We start from the raw sequence: 25,525 nt of genomic DNA, 5'->3' as shown, positions 1-25,525 counted from the left end.
AATGGGGGAGTCCAGACATAGATCTTTTTGCCTCACCCCAGAACTATCAGTTGGACAAATTCTGCACAAGAACTCATCACAAAAAAACCTGGAAAGTGGATGCTCTATCATTCAGCTGGAAAAACCTATCAGTGTATGCTTTTCCCCCTCTGCCTCTGCTCTCCAAAGTTCTACTAAAAGTCAAACAGGACAAACCAAAAATGATTCTGATTGCTCCAGACTGGCCTCGCCATCACTGGTACCCACTCCTGCACAATGTGTCACACCTTCCACCGTGGCACCTGCCTCCGACACCTTACTTACTGTCTCAGCAGAACAACCAAATTCTGCACCCCCAGCTCCAAACTTTGCATCTTGCAGCGTGGCTAATCCCCTAAATTCACCCTTAGCATCCCTCAGCAAACCTGTGATGGATGCCATTTTGGAGGCAAGAAGCCCTAGTACTAGAAAATCGTATGCTGACAAATGGAAACGATTCTGTGCCTGGAATCAATCACAAGAGATAAGCACAGTAGTGCCTAATACTCCTCAGATTTTACAATACTTAAATGAGATGCTTCACAAGGGCCTGTCCTTTTCCTCCATAAAAATCCATGCCTCAGCCATTTCAGCCCATTATAACACAGAACCTCCCCTCTTCTCTCATCCTCTGCTAAAACAGGATCTCAGAGGCCAAAAACTTAAGACCACCCAGGAGAGCGCCTACCCCTGCCTGGGACCTCAATTTTGTATTGGAAAAACTCACTCTTCCTCCTTTCGAGCCAGCTGCTACTGCATATTTAAAATTGATCTCCTGAAAAACAGCTTTCCTTTTAGCAGTCACTTCAACTAGAAGGATTTCCGAATTACAGGCTCTTATGGCAGTGGAGCCTTTCATTATTTTTCATGCGGACAGGGTGTCTCTCAGGACCAATCCATCCTTCATGCCTAAGGTGGTATCCAGTGTGGCTCTTGATCAGACCATTCATTTGCCAACTTTCTTTCCCAATCCACAGAACAAGGGGGAGCAGATTCTGCATTCACTGGATGTACACAGACAACTTAGATTTTACTTAAACTGGACAAGATCTCTAAGAAAATCTGAACATCTACTGGTGGCATTTGCTGCAGGGGCAGAGTGAAAGGCTTTTTCAAAGCAGACTATTTCCAAATGGATAAGCCATTGTATTTGTTTCTGCTATATGCAACATGGAAAAACTATTCCCCAAGGGATCAGATCTCATTCCACCAGGGCTGCATCTACTTCTACAGCCTTTCTCAGAGGTGTTCCTACCAGAGACATTCTAGAAGCTGCTACCTGGAGCTCAGTTCATACGTTCACCAAACATTATCATTTACCTTTCTTCTCTAAATCCAGAGCTGGCTTTGCCAGTGCTATCCTGCAGGGCCTTATAGCTGGTCCTAATGCTGTATACATCCATCCTCCCAACCATAGCTTTGGGAATCTACCCAAATATAATGACTGCAACAGTGAAACACGAAGAACATAGTACAGTTGTGTACACTTACCATAAATGTAGATGTTCTAGTGTGTTTACTGTTGCACTCTTGGTTACCCTCCCTCCAACCCCCTGTTTTTCTCTTACTATAACTCTACTTTCCTTTGCTATGCTTAAAAGCCTTTTTGGTTTATTTGCTTTTGTTTGGAGGTATAGTTTTGTGTTTTTAATTACTTAAATATTTGGCTCCCCATTTGGGGGGCACCTGACATCTGGGGCAAGAAAAAATGATGTAATGGCATCGGCTGCATGATGTTCTTCATCTCACATTGCTGCAGTCCTTACATAAGGGTAGTCCGCTGTCCTCGGTCGGCCCGAATACCAAAGTATTAGGCTGACGTCGGTCATGGGCGCTCAGAACTGACATCAGAGCGTCAGGGTATAAAAGCGCATGACCGACGTCATATCCTCAGTCTTTTTTGCCGCATGGTCCGATGCAGAAGCAGCGTTGCAAGTGCCGTTCAGCGTTCTGAAATTTTCGAATTCCGAGTTTCAGACCGAAACCAAGTTGGGCTAAGTACCCCGTTGGGGAATATTTTTGTTTTTTCTTGCCTCAGTTAATTCCGGATGTCAGAAAAAGTGAATAATTGTATTTCTTGTGGGAAACAGATACCGCATAGGGATTATCACTCTCTTTGCATTCCTTGTTTGGGACCTGAGCACGACGTAGTTGGGTGTCGGTTTTGTGCTAGGTTTAATAAGCGCACCATAAAACGAAGGTTAGATTGCGGTAGGTTAGTCTTTGGTAAGCGGTGTAATTATAATATGCCGTCGGATCCTCCGGCCGCTTCCGAAGAAGCGTAAAGACAAATCTTTGAAACCTAGACAGGATGATTCGTCTGCTGGACGCCGGTCCTGTAGAAGCTACAGTGGAACGGGTGGATCCGGCTGAAGTTTCTGTTGAGTCTCAGGGGGAAACTTTGATTTTGCAGGATGTGGCCTCACAGGAGTCAGGTCAAGCTGAAGGGGCCTCTCAGGTTACTGTTCTCCCTTCTATGCCTAAGGTGGTTAGGCCTTCTGCTACTATTTCTAAGGCTTCTTCTAAGGGCAGGTCTGTTTTGCCTTCCTCTGGTGTCTCTCCAGGTACTTCAGGGTCTGTGCCTAAAAAGCACATGCTTAAAATGGCAGAAGATTTGATTACTTTAATTAGAGGTTCTATGCCCCCTCCTGATAAGAGGCCCAGGGTGGAGCCAGAGTTGGAAAGTTTGGATCAGGTCTCAGATGACTCAGAGTCTTCTGCTGAAGATATTCAAGATTTTCCCCCTTATTCGGATTCTGATGCAGAGGATTCCACTCCTTCTGCTTCCCCTCCAGAGGATTTTTCATTTTCAGAAACTCTGCATTCCATGAGGGAGCATTTTAAGTGGGAAGGACAGGATTTCTCTGATTCACGGAAGAGGCTTAGGGAATTCTTGTTTTTACCTCAGCATAGACCCTTGGCTATACCTCCTGTTTTGGATGTTGTTCAAGATGTTTTCTCGCAGGCTTCCCTTAATCCAGATTCTTTGCCTCCTCGCCAGTTAAACCGACAGGTATTACAGGGTGCCTGAGGCTCATAAATATCTGTATAAGAGTCCTAGGGCGGACCCAGAAACTATTAGTCAGGGGCCTAAGGGTGTTAGAGCCTCTGTTGTAAAGAATCCGGTTCCTCTAGATAAGGAAGCTAGAGCTTTGGATAGATGGGGTAAGAAGGTGTATACCTCTTCTACTTTAGCAATGAGGGCTTTAAATTGCCAGTTTCATATGTTGAAGTATCAGAATTTCCTCCTTTCTCAGCTAAAATCTAAAGTGGATGCTTTGGCAGAGGGCATAGAGTGTAAAGAATTGCAGGAGTTAGTGCATGTCTCTGAACAGGTGGGTAAGCATTCTTTGCAGTGTGGTTTTGATGCTGTACAGGCCTCTTCTAGGGTGGCTGCCACTGGTTCAGTTCTTCATAGGCACGCCTGGCTTAAGGATCAGAATTTGTCCGAACATGTTAAAACTAGAATTCTGGATGCCCCTTTACAGTCTGAAGTTTTGTTTGGTCCCCCTGTGGAGTCGGTTTTGAAGAAAATGGAAGACAAGGCTAAGTCTATGCAGACTGTTAAAGATTTTTTGCAGGTGCAACCTCCAAAGTTTAGTAGAAATTGGCCTACTAAGGGGTGGACGTACCCTTCTTCTGATTCTCAGTCTAGGGGTAAATCTAGACGTGGCAGGGGCAGAGCTCACAGTACATTCAGGCCTAGAACTTGGAGTTCGCCTGCACAATCTGCAGGTGAGGGCAGGGCCAGTCCTTTCGTAAACAGGCCCAATGACCTGCATTTTCAGCTGCCAGATTCTTCTTGCCTGGCAGCTCCTTTGGGAGGAAAGTTAGCACTTTTCAAGCAAAACTGGCTTTAGTCACCCAGGACAAATGGGTATTGGACATTATAAACCGAGGCTACAAGTTCTATTTCCATACATTGCCTCCTTTCAAAGGCATGCCAGACGTTCCTCTTCGGCAAAGGATAGAGGCTCACAAGCAGATTTCTTTACTTCTTCAAATAGGAGCTATACAGCCAGTTCCTCTGTCAGAAGTGGGCCTAGGATTTTACTCTCGCCTGTTTCTAGTACCAAAGAAAGGGAACACGTGGAGACCAATTTGGATTTATCTATCCTCAACACTTATCTGGACATTCCAAAGTTCAAAATGCTGACGTTACAACAGCTTTTACCTCTGTTGGGAAAAGATCACTGGATGGTAACTCTGGATCTCAAAGAGGCTTATCTTCATGTTCCTATCCGGCCCAGTTGCAGGAGGTACCTGCGTTTTCGGGCTGGAAATTTACATTATCAGTTCTCTGCATTGCCCTTTGGCTTATCTACTGCGCCCAGAGTGTTCACAAAGGTTCTGGCTCCAGTAATAGCCTTTTTCAGGATAAGAGGAATACAGATTTATCCTTATTTGGACGATTGCCTGATTATTGCACAAGTCAAGGACGAACTTCTTCATCATCTACAGTATGTGATGGTAGTGTTAAGATGCCTAGGGTATTCTGTGAACGAAACAAAGTCCAGTCTATTACCCTCTCAGGACATGTGCTTTCTGGGTGTGAGACTGAATACAGCTTCCCAGATGGCTTTTTTGACCCCGGACAAACAAAGAAGCCTTTCTCTTTATTTCCATCAAATGTCTCTACAGTCCAGGCTGACTGCAAGGACAGTCCTTCAAGCCTTGGGGTTCATGGCATCTTGTATTCTGGTGCTTCCCAATGCCAAACTGCATATGAGGAAGCTTCAATGGTATCTCAAAAATGTATGGACACAACACTGCCAAGATCTGGACACTGTCATTCAGATAATACCTTGCATTCAGAAGGAATTTTTGTGGTGGGCTCAGGAATGTCACCTAAACAAGGGACTATCTGTGACCCGACCAGAGGCGAGTCAGATTCTAACGACAGATGCCTCGGACAAGGCTTGGGAGCACACCTCAATGGAAAATGGGTGCAAGACACGTGGCCTGTCAGACTTCAACATTTGCATATCAACTTGAAGGAGATGTTAGCAGTCCAATTTGCATTGATGGCTTTCAAGGATTTACTTCTCCCAGGGCAGGTGTTGATTCAAACAGACAACACTACTGTCATGTGGTACATCAACAAGCAAGGGGGAACCCATTCGTATCCTCTTTGCAGGCAAGCGATGATTTTGTGGGAGACTGCTCTCAGTTTACACCTCAATCTTCAGGCAAGGTTTCTACCAGGAGCACAGAACTCCTTAGCAGATGTGTTGAGCAGACAAATAGTGGATCCTCACGAGTGGAAACTGGATCCTCATGTATTTCAAAAGTTGACAGTGTTATGGGGACTCCAGACATAGATCTGTTCGCTTCTCCACTAAATTACCAGTTGCCAAAGTTTTGCACAAAATGTTTCATCCCACAGCTTGGAAGGTGGATGCTCTATCATTCAGTTGGAGCAATCTTCATGTTCACGCCTTTCCACCTCTGCCTCTCATTCCCAAGGTACTCTTGAAGGCCAGAAAAGACAAGCCATCCATGATTCTGATAGCCGGATTGGCCTCGACAGCACTGGTACCCACTACTGAGGAGTTTAGTACGGAGCCTCCATGGCCTCTGCCTTTGATTCCGTGATCTTTGTCTCAGGAGGGCAATCACTTCCTCAATGTCAAGATTCAGTCTCTGCATCTAACAGCCTGGCATATTCTGTTTTAGACCCTGGAGGGTCTCAGCTTCCACAACAAGTTTTGAATGTTATTTTGGAGGCCAGAAGGCCTAGTACAAGGAAAGTTTACGCTGATAAATGGAGGAGATTTTTATTTGGAGCAAAGCAAAGGACTTTGATGTTTCCAAGCCTGATTTAAGTGTTTCTCTTCAATATCTTACTGAGTTATTGGACAAGGGTTTGTCTTTCTCCTCGATAAAGGTTCATGCTGCAGCCATTTCTGCTCACTATGACTGTGACCCTCCTTTATTTTCTCATCCTTTGTTTAAGCAATTTCTTAGAGGGGCAAAGAACATAAGACCCCCACGAGAGCTCCTACTCCTGCTTGGGATCTCAATTTTGTGTTGGAAAACTTACTCTACAACCTTTTGAGCCTGCAGCTACTGCCGAGTTAAAGTATTTATCATGGAAGACTGCTTTTTTGTTGGCCATTACCTCTGCAAGAAGGGTTTCTGAATTACAGGCCCTTATGGCAGTGGAACCTTTCCTGATTTTCCATAAGGATAGGGTATCTTTGCGTACTAATCCTTCCTTTATGCCTAAAGTGGTTTCGAGTGTGGCCTTGAACCAAACTATTCATTTGCCTACTTTCTATGCAAACCCCCAAATTAAAGGGGAGAAGATTTTGCATACTTTGGATATTCACAGACAGTTGCATTATTATTTGAGCAGACCCAAGGGGTTCAGGCAGTCTCAGCAGTTGTTTGTTTCTTTTGCTTTGGGTTCTCAGGGAAAACCTGTGTCAAAACAAACTATTTCTAAGTGGATTGGTTTTTGTATTTCTTTCTGTTATTCCCATCATGGTAAGGAGATTCCGGCTGGAATCAGACCTCATTCCACTAGAGCTACTGCCACTTCTACTGCCTTTCTAAGAGGGGTAGCTACAAAGATATTTTGGAAGCAGCCACTTGGAGTTCAGTACATACTTTTTCTAAACATTACCACCTTCCTCTTTATTCTAAGTCTAGGGCTGGATTTGCCACTGCAATATTACAGGGCATTTTAGCAGCCCCTAATGCTTTATGATTTTGCCATCCTCCCTTTACCTCTGCTTTGGGATTCTACCCATATGTAAGGACTGCAGCAATGTGAGATGAAGAACATAGTACAGTTTTGTACCTACCATAAATGTAGATGTTCGAAGATCCACATTGCTGCAGTCCAATTTACCCTCCCTCCTTCCCCTCTGTAGTTTGGCATGGTTATATGGTTTGGGTGATGGTTGTTGTTGGGCATGTTTTTGGGAGGTATCCTGTTTTTGGGCTGTGGCCTTTCTTTTTAGGGCCTTCTGACATCTGGGGCAAGAAAATGCTGAGGTTATGACGTCGGTCATGCGCTTTTATACCCTGACGCTCTGATGTCAGTTCTGAGCGCCCATGACCGACGTCAGCCTAATACTTTGGTATTCGGGCCGACCGAGGACAGCGGACTACCCTTATGTAAGGACTGCAGCAATGTGGATCTTCGAACATCTACATTTATGGTAGGTACAAAACCGTACTTTTTGTACCCCTGATGACCTGACGTCATGGAAGAAGGGATGGCAACTGATGCAGGACCCAAGACTTTGTTAATCAGGCCGACTGAGGGCAACCTGCCAGCAGATTACATAAATGTAATGATTGCAACAGTGAATACACTCAAACATCTACATTTATGGTAAGTGTACACAACTGTACTTTTCCCTTCACCGACATGCCCATTGAAATCTGCTCCAATCACCACTCTCTCACCCTTGGGTACAGTCATCACCACTTCATCCAACTCACTCCAAAAGTTTTCTTTCTCATCCATCGCATACCCAACTTGTGGAGCATATGCACTAACAACATTCATCATTACACCATCAATTTCCAGCTTCATAAACATCACTGTAGCCGACACTCTTTTTACCTCCAAAACACTCTTAGCAAACTGCTCCTTCAGGATAACCCCTACGCCATTTCTCCTCTCATCCACACCATGATAAAACAATTTGAACCCACCGCCGATACACCTAGTCTTGCTCTCCTTCCATCTGGTCTCTTGCACACACAATATACCAACCTTCCTTCTGTCCATCATATCAGCTAGCTCTCTCTCTCTATACCAGTCATACAGCCAACATTCAAAGTTCCGACCCTCACTACCACAGTCCTAGCCTTTACCTGCCTTTGGGCATGCCTTCCCCCTCTTCTCCTCCTTCGGCTAACAGTAGCCCAATTTCCGCTAGCATCCTGCTGGCCAACAGTACTGGTGGCGATCGTTGTTAACCCAGGCCTCGACCAATTCGGTATGTATATCTGTACTATTGTCCACATGTATGATTTGGCAAAATTGTATGCCAGATGCCCTTCCTGACGCAGCCCTCCCCATTTATCCGGGCTTGGGACCGGCACAGAGAAATGCACTGGCTTGTGAATATCCCAACTAACAAACTAAAACAAAGAGTGAGAAGGTCACACAGAAAAAACAATCAGTAGTAAATAAGAACAGTCAAACTTTCCCATTGTAAGTGTGATGGTGCTTACACTATATCATTGCAGAGTTCAACAAGAAACTGTCTCTTGCGGGACTGTTTTTGCAGTAAGGAGGCTGTCCTTGTGCCCCTAGATTGGGGGTTCTGCCCCTACAGCCATTTACTAAATGTATTTGTTCCTGGAGTGTACCAGCTAAACCTCAGAGTCGGTATATTTATTAATTGGGGGTAGTGGTAAAAGCACCCATATTGGGAGGTGCAGAGGGCACAGCCCCACTGCTTAAACAGTTTTTCAACTTTTTTTTTTTGTGTCAGTGCATCAGTGATGTAATGTGAGATGGGCTGCTGAGGTCAGACAGTAAGGTCATGGACTACATGTGAAAGTAATCTGAATTAGCATTTTGGCTTCCTCTGAGTGACTTCTTAATTTGATAAAACACCTGTGGAAAGGAAATCGTTAAATGGATTGCAGCTTCCAGCATAGCAGTAGTCAGCATTCAGGATAGACAAAAGTGAAAGTAAGTATTGAGATTAGTTGTATTTAAACTAGCCATTACATATAACTTTGTAAAAGGGCAGGAAGGGAAACAGCATGCTATTTATATGCCATTTTGTTTCCAGTTTAAGTATCAAATCATCATTATTATTAGATCATGGCAGTAATTTCAGTACTACATTAAGTGAAAAAAAAATCATGCTAACTAAATATTTTGCCATGAGCTGTTTTTAAGGTTGAGATTTTTATATTTAAAAATGTACTTTTGCCATTTTTTTTAAATTAAAAAATATGAGAAGACCAAGCCTACAGTCAACTGATAAGTGGTACTGTTCTCATTTGTTGAGATATGGCACCAGAAGGAAAGGGGATAACAGATTTTCATTGAATAATTAATGTATTTTTGTTTATAAGGTTAGCGTCATACATTTTTGTTAGAGACAGGTACTTTTGTTCACAAGGTTATTTTTTAATATATTTTTGTTAGAGACTGGGAAAGGAACAGAAAAGGTTTTGCTGTATTTGACACATTTAAGATGAAAGGGATTTTAGAGGTGGTCAAAATGTGATCAAAGTAGTTCACAGAAATTTAAATTGTGTATGTTGATATGTGGAGTGTAAAAGATTACACAATCCTATAAAAGTCAATAATTGCATTAGTTAGATGAACATTAAATTCATTTTATTTATGTATTTATTTATTTATTAGCAGTTTGTCAAACTGGTAAGTGAGCTGGTTGACTCATGCTTTTCTGTCACGACCTGGGTAAGTTAAAACAGAAACATACAATTCAATAGATGTCTAACACATCAGTTGGACAGTTTGTGGGGAAGTGAATGTGATATGAAACATGTTAGTAACATAACAGAATATGAAATCTTAGCAATACAGTGGGATCACACCCATGATAATGCAATAAAAGTTAACAATGCAGTGTGAGGTCACATAATAAAAAAGTATACATAATCATATAACAGTCAGAGGTTACCAGTCAGCATCACAAAAGCAATTACACTTAGTTTCACTGTGCAAGTATTCCATTAAAGAAGTTTTGAAGGTATGCAAGGCATCTGTTGTTTTAGCATTATTTGGGATGATGCTCCAAAGTGGACGACTTATCCTATAGAAAGGTCTTTCTACTGTAGCTTTTTTGAAATTTGTCATTGTCATTGCTCCTCAGGGAATAGTTGTTTGTGTTCATGTCTTTCGGCTTTTCCCGGTTAGTCGCACAGCGCACCGTCCGCTAATGATTGGTAGTTGATTTTTACGTGCCGAGTTACCAGCCCTGATGCACAACCTTCAACGAAGGTACGCCCATTCACGCATGTCTCCACGCAGAAGATGCTCTAGCTAAGAATTTAACCGAACAGCATCTTACTGTGAGGCAACAACGCTACCGCAGCACCACCACCGCAGGTCCTCAGGGAATAGTATGTTTCCCTAATTGGAAGTATTCTTTCACACGGAGGGCAGTAGTCCAAGTGGAGGATTTTTTTAATTCAGTTTGTCGTGGAGAAAGACTGCTCTACTTGTAAGAGGTAACCATTTGACCTGTTCTAAGAGGTTACAGTGATCAGTATTTCTGTCAACTAGCAGAACAAATGTGAATGTTTTCTTTGGTTTGTAGTTTCTGTGTGCTGTGGGATGAGTGTAAACAGAGTAGTGGTAGTCCATACTCTGCATGCAATCAGAACATTTTTAGCTGTAGCACTGAGACAGCAAGTGGGAGATTTGTTAGCAGAGTCTATGTTGTGACAGCACCTTTGTGGAAATGTAATCTGTGTGAATGGGGAAGAGGAGTGTCATGGGTCTAGTGCAAGTCCTAAATTCCTTTGTTGCATAACATTTAGAATGCAGTTGCATTGCAATACCACTTAAAGATATTAATGGTATGTGGCCAGTTTTTGAGGGATAGCAAAGGTTAAGTTAGTCTTATTAGCATTCAACAGGAGAGTTTGTTGTGTAACCATTCAGATAATTTAATGAAACCTGCCTGCAACTTTGTAATGTCTCATGGGTTTTGCTGGACACTAACATGAGGACCTATTTGGCGTATATTATGAGTTTGAGATCAGAGAGCTCTAAAGTGATATCATTTATAAAGATGGAGAAAAGAAGGGGTCCTAGGACACAGCCCTGTGGAAAATCTGTATTTTGTTTTCGGAGATTGTGTCATGTGAATATACCTGAAAAGTTCTGTCCCTGAGATACCTTTGGATCCAATGGATTGTGTTTTCCCTAACATATAGTTTGTACAGTTTTTGGAAGAGATGTTTATGAATGATGGTTTCAAAGGCCGTAATTGTATCAATGAAGGCCTGTATCAATGGAAGTGATTAGAGTAGTGGTGACACTAAAGGAATTATTAAAACCGTGCTTTTGATCACTGTAGTCCATAACGTATGTGTGTTAAGTTTTATAAAGATTTTCATAATACTATATAAATTAGAAATGGTTTAGGAAGGGAGACTTTGGGAAGGGGGAATGACTGTTGAATGTTTGGAAGTAGAGGGAATTTTTTACCAGTTATTAGTGACACACTGAAGATGTGAGTGAGAGGTATGGCAGTTTTTTTTTCAGCTGAGAGCTTAAGGAATGTCTGAGGTAGCAGACAAAATTTTGAACCAGAGGAATTTAGTTTCTAGAGTAACCTTTTGGTTTGTTTCACTTTTATAGCACTGAATCGAAGATAGCAGCATATTTTGCAAGAGAGTAAAACTGAAGGCTGATATTGCTTGTAAAATACGATGGTTTAGCTTTACAAGAAACATTTTAGGAGAATCTAAAACTTCACTTTTCTATTTTAATAATTTATTTTGGGACATAGTACATGTATAACATTCATCTTTAATCCATGCTCATTCACTGTCATGGAACATTGACCATATCCAGCAAGACTGTGGTGATTAATTTCTTTTAATATTCAGAAATCCATACATATTTTGTGTGTGTGTGTGTGTGTGTGTGTGTGTGTGTGTGCATGTTTGTTTTTATTTATGTATATTTGTCCTTTATATGTTTTAAAAAAACACCATGACATTTTACTTTGACTGGAAATGTAGAGGTTGTTCTTTTTGTGTTTCACAGGTCTGACTGACCTGGGTAACATGTTTATTTGGAATCAGATCCAGAAAAGAGCTAGTGTCTGTTAACAAAGTAGGCTTCTATTCATTAACTGTTTTGCAGAATGTAGCTAAAACTATTTCATTTTTCAGTATCCAGCTTGTCTCATTCAGAGAACAGGAGTGAAATGTTCTTTGATATGGCCTTGTAAAATATATCACTTTATTATTTTACAGTTAACCTTACAAACACTAAAACTGGTTCTCTGTATTGTTCATTATGTGGACTTCAGTCTACTTGAATGTTCCATACTGCATAACCCTTTCAGAGCAAAATATGATGTAAATGAATTATTATATAACTGAGATTCTGACTCCCTTATTCAGTGCACATTCTACAAGCATTGCCACTTATATGGCAGTAATGATGTGAAACATTAAGTGTTGCTTCTGAATTCTGATAGCATTGTAATGGTGGTGGTACCCATAGCTGGTCAGTTATAATGCATTGTTAAAAGACATCCTTACATGACTGTGCCAGCATACTGCAGTCCCAACATAAAGCAAGCCTGCCTTCTTGATGGAATAAGCTGGCCTTCTGTTGTGCAGTAATGTTTAATGTGTGTGTTTGTCAGAGTCTGTATAAGAGGAACACGTATTGCTGAACAGTGTGGCTAACTTATTGTGCACCATTTACTACTTGGCAGTTATATTTTGCTTATACACTAAATATATACAAGTTGATAACTTGGTCTGTGGTAATGGAAATATTAATTTTCTCTTCCTCGGCCATAATCTTCTGGCATTGACTGGATCTGTCTTTTTTCCCTCAGCATGATTCTTTATGTAGAAGTGGCATGTAATGGACTTTTCGGAGCTGGACAGGGCTCCATGATTGCACCTCCTGACGCCAACAAGAAGTTTTATTTACAGAAGGCAGAGCTTGCAGTTTTTAATGGAGATGTACATGAGCTTCTAATGGACTTTGAAATTCTGATTGACATGGCCAAGGTAATCAGTTTTTTGTACATTTTAAATTTTTCATTTGCAACTACACAATTCTGTAATTTCTGATTAATTTCAGGAATCTCAAGAAACCACTTATATGTATATATAATTTCGTATTTTAGCTTACTGTTTTAATGAGTAGTTTATTTCTGAAAGAGTAGGTTAATTCCATTTACCCCTTTTCTTTCATCTGTTGACACTCTATTGGTTGGTTGAAATGTTTCTACATATGGCACATAAATACCACTGATAGATATTTGTTCATTCTTGACTGGTGGATGTTGCTTGTAAGTCAGTCTCTTCAGCTGGAACCAAAGCATTCAGTATCTCCTTATAGGCTTGCTGTATTTCATGCACTCAGACTCAGAATTTGTGTATTCAAAATGCAACATATCTTCTTAATTTTGCTACTCTGAAGGAGAACTAGCTTCTCTTTTTCCAGAAGTTTTTCATTTCTTCATTTTGTCCAATATTCAGAGAGTCTGCTATTTTATTTATTTCTTTTTTTTATATGGCCCTGTTATTTTCCTTCACACGCTGTTGGAGCACTCATTTTAAGACTGTTTCTTTTGTCTAAATAAATTGAATCCTTTTAGTGTTTTAACTGTTTAGACTGTTTGTTTTGTCTAAATAATTTGAAACAACTGTTTCACTGCAATGCAGGTTCACATGCTTTACAGCACTCTCAAGTTTCTTAGTGATTCTTTTGGAATTTATGCTTTGGAGTATTTTTTTCCCTTTTTGATAGTTTACAAAAGGAACTGTGAATGAAGTTCATTTATATGCAGCTGTAATTTTTATGTATATCTGGAAATTGTGATTCGCTAATTTCAGTGTTTCTGCCATCACAAGTGAGCTTACAATACCTTTCCCTTTCCAAGCAGGTTTTACATGTTTTTAGTTTTGTGAAGGTATTTTAAATCTAATATTTTTAAATTAATAACTTTATTTCACATTTTAAGCCATTAACATTTTAATTTTTGCTTGCTTATTGCAGATCATAACTACTTAAGTCCTGAAGATCTAGAGCTTGTTTCAGAAAGGTCTGTGATGGACCACAGACTGGGCACCACAGGGAAGCTGTTTCATCTGTGAATTGTCTGCAGCATAATTTAGAAAGTAAATATGGGAAGTTGTTCTATCTCGCCGTTTTGTTCTTACACGTGAGTCAAAGCTGATCCCTCTGCTCCGAATCGGCCGCTTTTCAAGCTCAGACTCTCAGAGAAGCTCGAGACCTAGTGTATATCCCATGATGCTCTACTGTACATCCCCAGATCTAGTTTGCCGCTGCAACGGAGCAACAGCTCGTCAGAGTTAGCTCGAGCCAGTGAATTTAAATTTCTAGTTATAACTTCTATTTTTCTTAAAAAAATTGTTCTTGTGTCTAAATATTTAACATATAGAGTGTCGTTAATAGTATAGTGTTAGGATTCTAGTTAGTTAGAGTCTTAGAACTTTAAATACTTTCCTTATTCAGGTCTTTGGCCTTTCTTTGGGTGTGACAGGGCTCTGTCAGCCATTTTGTGTGTGATATTTCTTATATATATATATACAGTTAGAGTGTTAGTTGTTATATATACCTTAGCTAATAGTAGTTGTTTGTTAGAATTTTAAAACTATATACGTAGCGTGATTTAGTAGACTGTTAAGATATATACATTTATAACATATCTTTATATTATAGTGTGTGTTATTGTTAAACATTTCTGAAAAACAAAAATCAGGCTTTAAAAGGTGTGAGTGTGGTCAGAAAATGTCTGTTACAGACAATCACTTCACCTGCTTCTACTGTTTAGGCTTGGTACACCTACAAGAGTTGTGCTCTATCTGCCATTCCTTTAGCGCCAGGGTCCTCCTGGAAAGGCGCAGGAAATTGGTCGATAGAGGACTCCTAAAACCTGAATTTCAGGCTTCATTAGACAAGGCTGACACCTCTTCCAAGGCTTCGAAGGGGTCAAAGTCTTCCAAAGGATCCTCGGAACCCAAGTCATTGGCTCCGAGTTCCTCAAGCATGGTCCGTGCATCGGCTCCACAGTCCTTGGAGCCATGTATCGAGTTCTTGCCTCAGGGTCCAGTTGCGGAACCGGTATTGGAGACCCCTCAGTCTCCAATTCTTCTATCGGTTCTATCTTCGGCCCCTTCGACCCATCCCTCGACTCATTCTTCCAGGCTTTCCGATGTGGATCTGGACCGAGTGGTTAAGAGGCTCTTAGAGAACCCGGCCCTGGCCAAAATGCTGTCTGCTTCGAGCCACTCGGCTTCGAAGCCTGAACTGCCCCCCTTGGCTTCTCCACCTCCTCCTCTGAAACCAATCGGACGTTCGGAGCCGGGTCAGATGGAACCGATATTGGTAGAACCCTTGGAGCAGAGGTTTGATCCTCCTCCCTCGACTCCATCGACCTTGATATCCTCGGTTCCGACCGAGGAATCTCTGGGCCGACAGTCCCTCGCCGGCTCTGGGGTGGAGAGTCGAACCGATACTTTGGTTCCGACTCTTCCACTTGGGGCTTCTGCGCAGGTGGCCTCTGCTCCGTCCTCTGGATTGGAGCGGAGGGGCTTGGTCCGGGGAGAGCTGCCGGTCTCTTCGGAGCCGACCGACTTCTTGGACCGGGATTCTGGTGCCTTCGATGCCATGAGGAAGGTCGTGGCTGCCAAGACCACTACCTCATCGGATCTGTCTTCACCTTCCCCAAAGGGGCCTTGTTCTACCTCTTCCCCACAGATCCCTACAAAGCATCGAGATCCAGGCCCTCAGGTATCCCCATTGGGTGACCCCTCCTCCCTGGGGACTTCACCGGACGCCCTCACCGATAAAGTCCCTAGGAAGAGATTGTGCAAGAGGAGGCACTTGGATTCCCCACAGGAATCTCTCACATCGGATACCGACTTGGAGGAATCAGAAGGGTCCCCATGGTCCCCCTCACAAGATGTCTCCTTTGCAGACATATTGGAAATCTTAAGACAGAGGGGTGATTGGCAGTCCCTTGCCCCTTCTGAGGACGAGTCTGTTCTCCTGAAGGCCTTCGGATCTCAACCATCCACCTCCTGGGTTACGCCACCCTTCGATGAGCTGATGGAACTGGTTGCTCGAAGGATGTGGGAATCCCCTGACTCAGTGGAACCGGTCCCACGCAGGCCCAATAAATTTATTACTTCCCCCACCGACAAGGCCTTTCTTACAAAAGGAGTCCCATTTGATGCCATGGTGGTGGCGGCAGCCACCAAGAAAGAGATGTCGGAAACCTCTTCGGCTGCCCATCCTCCTAATAGGTTCATAGGTTCATAGATTAGTACTAGGCTAACTACCCTTGTGGGCCATTTCAAGCCTAGCCAATTACCCCATGTGAGAATCAAACCCTGCACCTTGTGTCTGTAAGGTAAACACCTTAACCATTATGCCATCCTCCCACCAGAGATTCTAGGACGATGGACAGATATGGGAAACGCATATTTAGTTCTGCGGCATTTTCCATGAAGTCGTTCAACTACCTGACACATTTTACCCGCCTTCAACGAGATCTCCTAAAAGAGCTGGGAGATACTCTTCAGGGTAATACAGCTGATGCAGTCTCGAAAAAGGTGGCTGCACAACTCAACACCCTCAATTCAATAGTAAACTCATCCATACGCCTCATTTCATATGCGGCCGATGGATCGAGTAGGGCAGCAGGCTCAGCAATAGCTCTTCGGAGGCAATCCTGGATGCTCCTTTGCGGAAGCCTTTAAATCTTCATTTGTCAGTACCCCATTCGACGGGTCCGCCTTGTTTGGACCCAAAGTTAAGGAGACACTCACTAGGTGTGAACAGGAAGGGAAGACCCTGTCTGCTGTGGGGGTCCGTTTTTCCACTCCAACCAGACCGTACCCCAAAGGACAACGAAGTGGAAAAATGTGGTTCCGAAAACCTCAAGGAGCTTTCCAAAACACACCTACCGATACCCCCTCTAGAGGCAGAGGAGGGGGCAGAAATGGAAGACTCCTTCCAAACGGCAGAGGCGGTCCGCAGAACCAGGGCGACAGCGACCAGTTCTCTGGTAAGCCCTATCAGCGTTCCTGAAAGGAAGCCCGGCTGTCCTACTCTGGAGGCAGTCGGGGGTCGCTTGGCTTTATACCCAGACACCTGGCTAAACATTACAATGGACTCTTGGGTAAAAAGCGTCATTACCAGAGGTTATTACATTCCCTTTATAAAAACCCCACCTATATGTACAAGGATCCCAGACGTACCACCCAGTCTGAGGAAATTAGCAGCCGTATAAATCGAAAAGCTGCTAGACGAAAGAGTCATCCAGCCAGTCCCGGTGGATCAAAGAGGATCCGGAACTTACTCAATATTCTTTTTAGTTGCAAAGAAAACAGGGGACTGGAGGCCCATACTAGACCTCAGCAAACTCAACACCTTCATCAAGAAGGAAAAGTTCCGGATGGTCACGCTGCAGTCAATTCTCCCATTCTTATCAACGGGCGATTGGATGTGCTCTATAGATCTCAAGGATGCTTACTACCACATCAGAATGGACAGGTCATCCAGAGATCACTTGCGTTTCCAGCTGGGAGCCAGTCATTACCAATTCAGAGCCCTGCCCTTTGGCCTCACCACAGCCCCTAGGGTGTTCACCAAATGTATGGCAGTGGTCACGGCTCACCTGAGACGGTTGGGATTCCGAGTGTTTCCATATCTGGACGACTGGCTCCTCACCGCCACCTCCAGGCATCAACTAATCCAAGCAAGAGACTACACCGTAGACCTTTGTTCCCAGTTGGGCATAACCCTAAACTTCGAAAAATCTGCGTTATCGCCCTCGCAGCATATTATATTTATAGGAGCAGAACTGGACACCTTCAACGCAAGGATCAAGTTGCCCCAATGAAGAATCACAACACTAAAGAATCAAGTGTCCAGTCTTTTAGCCTGCAACAAAGCACCAGCGTCCCATATACTACACTCTTAGGAACCATGGCAGCCACATTGATAGCAGTCCCGTTAGGCCGCATGCACATGCGAATACTCCAGTGGTTACTCTTCGTACAATTGTATTACCAACAACTGCCCATGTCCCACAAGATCAGGTTGACCAATCTTTGCAAGAAGGATCTCAGCTGGTGGTTGAACAGCGACCAGGTGCTAATGGGTCGTCCCTTCATTCTTCCCCAACTAACAGCCACAGTGACCACGGATACTTCCCTGACAGGGTGTGGGGGGGGGGCTATTTCAGGGAAAGACTGTCCAAGGCACTTGGTCAGTCATAGAAACACACTTGCATATAAATGTTCTAGAGCTGAGAGCGGTGTTCCTAGCGTTGCAACACTTTCACGACTCTCTTCCTTCAGGCACAATTGTTATCCAGACGGGCAACATGTCTGTTGTCTGGTACATCAACAAACAAGGGGGAACCAGATCATACCCTTTTTGCCAGGAGGCCTTAAGGATTTGGCAATGGGCTGTATCCACTAGGCGCTTTCTGATAGCAACGCACATCCCGGGGTCATCCAGTGTGATAGCGGACAAACTAAGCAGAGCTATGCTTTTGGCCCCACGAGTGGTCTCTCGAACAACAGATAGCGGACGTTTTCCACAGATGGGGCCAGCCTTGCTGCGACCTGTTTGCATCTCCGATGAATGCCATATGCAGCAGCTACTTTGCCCTTTATCCCCCATCGGGGAACGAACCCAGGGACATGCTCGTACACGATTGGCCCCCGGGCCTCCTTTATGCCTTTCCGCCGATACCTCTAATTCCTAAATTCATGCAGAAAGCCAAAAGTCTGGGAAGGACTGTGATCTTGATAGCCCCATTTTGGCCTCAACAGATTTGGTTTCCCTTCCTGCGGAAGTATCAACTGGAAGAACCATGGATTCTGGACCCAGTGCCGGATCTTCTGACTCATTCATCGGGAGTTCTCTATCCCTCCCTTCCCTAAAACTGACAGCTTGGCTGCTCCAATTTCCACATTAGCCAGGTCACAAGATTTGTCTGCTGCGGTCCAACACATTATAGTCTCCTCTCATAAACTATCCACCAGGAAACTATATAATAGCAAATGGAAACGGTTTGTTCACTGGGCTTCTCAACATGACACTGACCCTTATGTAGCACCTGTCCATACCATCTTAAAGTTCTTGTCTTCCTTGTTCCAGGATGGAGTGGCTGCTGCCACCATTAGAGTTCAATTGGCTGCTATCTCAAACTTCCATGTAGGCTTTAACAGCTCCAACATTATGTCACACAGACTATGTAAAGCATCCTTAAAAGGAACCCACCACCTCAGGCCACCTATTAGGCATCCTGTCTACCCCTGGAATTCCGGTTTTATCCCAACTGATGCTTGCCCCTTTTGAACCTGCTTCATCTTACCATTTAAAGTTTTTGTCTTGGAAAACTTTATTCCTGGTAGCCCTTACATCTGCACGTAGGGTCTCCGAACTTCAGGCCTTGTCTTCCAAACCCCCATACTTAATTTTTCACCCTGATAGGGTATCCCTCAGGACTAATCCTACCTTTCTCCCCAAGATCGCTTCAGAAAATAACTTAAATCAGTCCATTGAGCTCCCAACCTTCTTCAAACACCATACCAACAAACTGGAATATATGTTACACAAGCTTGATGTACATAGACAACTGAGGTTGTATCTAGCTAGAACGAAGGATTTCAGACAATCTGATCAACTCTTCGTTTCTTATGCAGACAATAAGAAAGGTTTCGCAGTGTCAAAAACCACACTATCCAAGTGGCTCTCTGACTGCATCAGATTCATTTATGCTTCCACGAATCAACCATTAGAAACTAACATCAAAACCCACTCTACACAAGCTGTTTCTATGTCATTGGCTCATGTAGCTTGCTTGCCTTTAGATACCATCTGTGCAGCTGCCACATGGTCAAAACCTCACACGTTTATTACTCATTACAAAGTCGATAGGACCTCCAGGGACAGGGCTACGTTTGGTTCCACTGTGCTCAGGAATGTTCTCCCGTGAGCCACCCAGGGTTAGGGTGCTTGGGACGCTACTCACGTGTAAGAACAAAATGGCGAGATAGAACAACTTCACATAAAGAAGTTATGTCCTTACCATAACATTCCATGTGAGTTGTTCATCTCGCCTTTTGTTCTTACGTTCCCACCCACCTTCCCCCTCCAGTCGAGGAGATGGTTGCCTTCGAGGATTGGTTCAGTTGTCAGTCTGTCATTACATTCCTACTCTTTTTGTTTACTTTTACTGTTATAATTATCTAAGCAGGTAGACTCCATAGTCTTATTCTGTCGGTAGGCTGTCTTGGTTGCAGCACACTAGATCTGGGGATGTACAGTAGAGCATCATGGTATATATACAGTAGGTCTCAAGCTTCTCTGAGAGTCTGAGCTTGAAAAGCGGCCGATTCAGAGCCGAGGGATCGGCTCCGACCCACGTGTAAGAACAAAAGGCGAGATGAACAACTCACATGGAACGTTATGGTAAGGACATAACTTCTTTATTTATTTATTACAGTATTATCGGGGTAGTTTGACTAAGCAGAGAAACCTACCCCTTTTCATTGGGGACCAATGGAGAAAAGTTATGTATATCCATAAATCCATTTCCTGATTGAATACATTAGACAGCATTGATAATTTATGAGCACAGAGTAAGCTATTAACAGATTATCAGTAGATAGTTTGAGTGCGTTTGTCAGAAGCAGTAATTAAAGTCAGATTAATTACATTTGTTGGCTATGATTATTATAATTATATCATGGATGGGGATGAAAGTCCTTAGAGGAAGGAAGGAGAGAGTGGGGGGAGAGTGTGTAGCTGTAAGCTGAATATGTTTATAGGTACCATTGGTAATTAAAGAGGCGAGGAAATACATTATGGATATGGAGAGAGTAGGGTATGGTGAGAGTGTACAGAGGAGGGACAGAGAGAAGTGAAGTATGAGTTTAATCATTTGTTGGTTAACATGGAGAGGCACAACTCAGAGTCATTGTTCCATAAGGTACTGTTTTAGTTGCAGTTTGAAGAACTTTGTGGTCTGTAGTATTCTAAGAGTGAAAGTAATGGAATTCCAGATCTTGGAGAGAGACTAGGAGTACAGATTCCCAAGAGGAGTTTGATTTGATGGTGGATGGTAATATTTTGTCTGTTATATGAAGTGGTCCATCGGGTGTGTAGAGTTGGAAAATATTGTTTAGGTTTGGGCATTTATCTGACTTGTAGATGAATTTGTGGGCAGTGACTGGCTATTAATGAATGAGTGAGGCAGTCTCTTAAATCCAGTCATTTAAGTTACATAAGGGCCTGGCAATGATGAAACCATGTTGATTAGTTACAAATTTGATAATTTTGTTGTAGCATTGAACTAATAAAGAGAGATGCATGGCTTGAAGATTAATTTAGCATGGGCGATAAATACAAGAGTATCTGTTTAAAGAAGGACATAACAGTATACTCCAAGAGCATTGTTTGTTAGGGTATGGTTTGGTCCTGTATACCTCTTAGTTTTTGAGCCTGTTGTATGTGATAGTTGAATTTCACTGCATCATTGATGATAACACCTAGTAGTTTGGAGTGGCTTACTAGTTCTATGTTAGTTTCAGAAAGAAGAAGAAAACTGGAAACACTCTAAACAACAAATGTTTAATCCAAGTTCAAGTTCGCAAGTAGACACTTTCATCTTCAAGGCTTCTTCAGGCGAAATAAGTACTATCAATTAAACAACATAACTTAAATATATTTTAAAAAGTCACATGACTGTAATTACACCTTCTGATGCAGCATATTTAAATAAGGCTTTAAAGTAAAACTGTCATTAAGACCAAGTGGTACAAATGCTCTCATTCTTAAAATCCATCTCATCTCTTCATTTTCAGTTAAAAGTTTTATATTCCCACCCCGCAATGGTCTATAAATTACTTTTAAAATCATAAACTTAAAACTATGTTGATCACCTTTCTCTATAATATGTTTACCAAGAGCATCTGTGACTACTGTGTCTAATATCAGTGAGATGACAAGCTATATGCTCCTTAAATTTCCTGTTCGTCATTCCCACATAAAAAGCATCACAGATGTCATACTTTGCTAATTATATTAAATTGCTTGTGTTGCAATTCCCATATGTATGTAAAACAAACTCTCTACCTGTCATGGGATGTGTAATGAACTTCTCTGTGAACATATACTTACAGTAAACACAATTCCTACATTTAAATGTACCTTGTTTCACATTTCCTACCTTAAAGAATTCTTTAGGCTGCTCCTTATAACATAACATTTGTTTCAAAGTATTCTTCCTTTTGTACCCAAAAGCTGGTGGATCCCCTACTATTTCCTTTAATGCCGGGATGTCCCTCAAAATTGACCAGTGTTGCCTAATAATATTCTTTACTGCTTCAGTGTTCCTGTCATAGGTAAGCATACACCTCATTTTATTTATTTGCTGTCCCCCTCTAACTCTGTCCTGACTCACACTACCAAAATAGGGCTGAAGCCCTCTGCTTTAGTCTTTGCTGTTGTATGCTCCTACTAGCAACACGGACTTCAGACTCTTGGTAACCCCTATTTAAAAAGTCAGAGACCACAACATCCAATTGTTCGGACATCCTATCATGTACAGTATTTAGTCTAACTACTTGTTGCATCTGATTTTTTATTATATTTCCAAACATAAGTGGAGGATGCATGCTATTACAATGCAAGTAACTATTACACTTAACCTCCTTTCTGTATAGTTCTGTGTATACTATACCCTGCTCATCCTTCTTTAATTTTACATCAAGGAACGTAATCTGATCCTTAGATATATCATATTTGAATCTTAAAAAAATTAGTAGTTCCATTAATATATAAAAAGATCATCGACAAACCTTTTATAAAAATTAATACACTTATTAAAAGGATTAGTCGAAGATGACACATATGTCTCTTCCTGCATGTACATGACAATATTCTCATAAGTATTTGCAGCTGCCGTTCCCATTGCTACTCCTCTTTCTTGATAATACAGACAAGTCTCAAAAATAAAAATATTTTATGTTAAAACCATTTTTAATAGGTCACACAATAGTCTGATCTTCTCAATATCATAATCTGAAAACCTCTCCAAGAATATTCTGACACATTCAACACCATGTATGTGAGGTATTGATGTAAACAATGAATTAACGTCCATTGTCACCATATGGGAACTAATAGCAAGTTGTCCACCTGACCATTCATACAACTGCTTTAAAAAGGTGTTAGTGTCTTTTAAAATAGTTTCTCTTCTCTCTAATACAGGTCTTAATTTTTTCTCTAGAAACTTAGACAGGGGTTCTGTAACCCACCCACGGGTAGACACAATCGGCCTCATGGGTGGGTTAGTCCAATCCTTAGCAGCTTAGGTATCCCATAAGTAACAGGTATTTGTGGATTTTCTACATATAGTTAAACGTTCTGTCATCAAGCTTACCACCATCATGAAAAACATTCAATGCTTCCTATAATTTGAGACATAAGCGATTACTTTCACTCCTTGTAATGTTACTGTATTCATCCCCTTGTAACATAAGTTTAATTTTTTCCATGTAAAACTCTTTGTTCATTACGGCAATGCCTCCCCTTTATCTGCATTTTTTATTACAAGGTCTGAATTATTTATCAAAGAGTGAATAGCAGCATTCTCTTTCTTAGTTAAATTGTAAAATGTAGGTACATTATTCTTCATATATAAATTATGTATGTCTTGTTCTACCATCTTTTCAAAAACTTGCAAGTGTACATTATTAAATGGCACAAAGGTACTACTTCTTCTTTAACCATTAACTATGTAATAGCCAGGATCAGCATTAGGAAAACATGTTTTCAGACATAAATTACGTATAAAATATTTAACCTCAGTCAATGTTTCTGAAATGTCTGATACTGCAGATGGTACAAATGACAATAGTTTGTTAACCACAGGTAGCTCTGCTTGTGTAAGTACATATGAGGATAAGTTAAATACCATATTAACTTGGTTAGTTGGCTCCTCATGAAGGGACTCTTGCTGGAATCCTCGTTCATCACTCTGCTCGTTAGACCCTACATCTTTGTTCTCGGATTCAGCATGGGCAGGGGTTGATTGAGGAGAAGCTGAAAATCCACTGAATCCAAGGCATTCATGCATACAGCATCCATGCATGCTGGTATATCTCGCTTCAATCTTCCTCCCTGTGGTGGTGTCTTTGTCGTCTGCCCAGCTGGTGAGTTTAACTCATCCTAGTCTGCAACGGTTTCTCCTGTAGCTATAAATGCTGACACAGAAGCCACGACATCAACCGGTAACTCGTCTGTAGCAAGCCGTCCTATTACACCACTCTGCAAACCAATTCTGGTGTTAGATATCCCTTCTTCTTCCGGCGTTGGTGCCACTTCTGGCATTATTTCCACTGTTAACCGACTATTAACAGAAGAGCTAGCAGGAAATTCTCCTCGTTCATTTTGTCGTAGCAAGGGTGGTTCTTGCAACGGGTGGATGTAATGGGATCCTATCTCACCTACATTCATAACTGATGGGTTTGGAGCCGATCCATCGGCTCCGACTCTGCCACTATACACTAGAACAAAGTCTCTCATTGGCTGGGCTACCCCTTATCCCATAATGCACCACACCTGCTTCCCCAGATCTCGTTTGCCGCTTTTCAAGCCGGACGTGGTCTCGACTTGGCTGGAGCTAAGTGTTTTTTCTTGACTTTTTGGTCTTTTTTGACTAGGGTTTCTGTCAGAATGTAAACAAACAGCTGTTTTAACAGCTTTGTGAGTGTTTGTGGTCAGTTTGGTGTGAAATTTAATTTTATTCATTTTCATGCTACTAGTGGACTGGGCAAGGCCCGTTTTAAGTTAGAGGGCCTTTGCCCTTATTGTGTATTTATCAAATTTTCTTTTAGTGTGACTGGAATAGTTTTCGGGCTAAGCCCGTTTAAGTTTGAGGGCTTTAGCCCACGTAGTTCCTTCTCTGTGTGTTTGATCTGTTGTGTCAGGCTAAGCCCGTTTAAGTTAGAGGGCTTTAGCCCATACATTTGTTATTGTTTTTTTTCCTTGTGGTTAGTTACCTGTTTTTTTACTCTAAAATGTCTAAAGAGCAAAAGTCAGGTTTCAAAAAGTGTACAAAATGTAATTATAAAATGTCTATTACAGACAGCCATGCTGTCTGCGTGTACTGTTTAGGGCCAAAACATTTACAGGATAATTGCAGTGTGTGTCACGCTTTTTCCTCCAGAGTTTTCCAGGAGAGAAAAAATAAATTGATACTTAGAGGTTTGATTAAGCCTTCATTTGAAGAAGCTTTGGCTTCATCTCCAGCTTCAAAAAAGAAGAGATCGTCGGCTCCGACCAGTCCGTCGGGCCCGACACCCAAGAAGCATAGATCGTCGGCTCCGACCAGTCCGTCGGACCCGACAGCTAAGAAACAAGGGTCGACTTCTTCTTCCTCGGCTCCAATGGCTTCGGAGCCGATGGCTCAAGGGTCTGCCTCGGTGCTTCTTTCCTCGGCTCCATTGGTGTCAGAGCCGCAGGTTAGTGCATCGAGAGGCCAATCACCTACCTCGGCTCCATTGGTCTCGGAGCCGTTGGAGGTGTGCAGCTCAGACTCTTCCCCCTCGGCTCCAGAGGCTCCTTCGGCGCCGACACTTCTGCAAACGGTTCCGGTCTCTGCTCCGATAGTGCTGGAACCCTTTCGGAGCTGATTTCCTGCTTTGTCGGAGCCGAGACAGAAGTCTTCTCGGCCCCAATCTGTTTCCTTCAAATCCTCTAGGTTATCGGATTCGGATTTGGATAGGGTTATCCAGAGGCTATTCC

The 25,525-nt window shown here is 42.4% G+C and overlaps 1 protein-coding gene across 1 annotated transcript in view; it reads left to right on the top strand.

The window, feature by feature from the left end:
• Positions 1 to 25,525, top strand: part of MAN2C1 (mannosidase alpha class 2C member 1) — a 1,630,015-nt gene that overhangs the window by 237,852 nt on the left and 1,366,638 nt on the right. Inside the window, exon 5 of the mRNA XM_044077185.1 lies at positions 12,555 to 12,732. Within this exon, the coding sequence (XP_043933120.1) occupies positions 12,555 to 12,732 (178 nt within the window). The remainder of the gene's footprint in view (positions 1 to 12,554; positions 12,733 to 25,525) is intronic.

The sequence above is a fragment of the Protopterus annectens genome, chromosome 7.part0, assembly GCF_019279795.1.
Source record: "Protopterus annectens isolate FY-2018-M chromosome 7.part0, PAN1.0, whole genome shotgun sequence".
Taxonomy (NCBI): domain Eukaryota; kingdom Metazoa; phylum Chordata; order Ceratodontiformes; family Protopteridae; genus Protopterus; species Protopterus annectens.
This window is presented reverse-complemented; position numbering and strand designations above follow the sequence as displayed.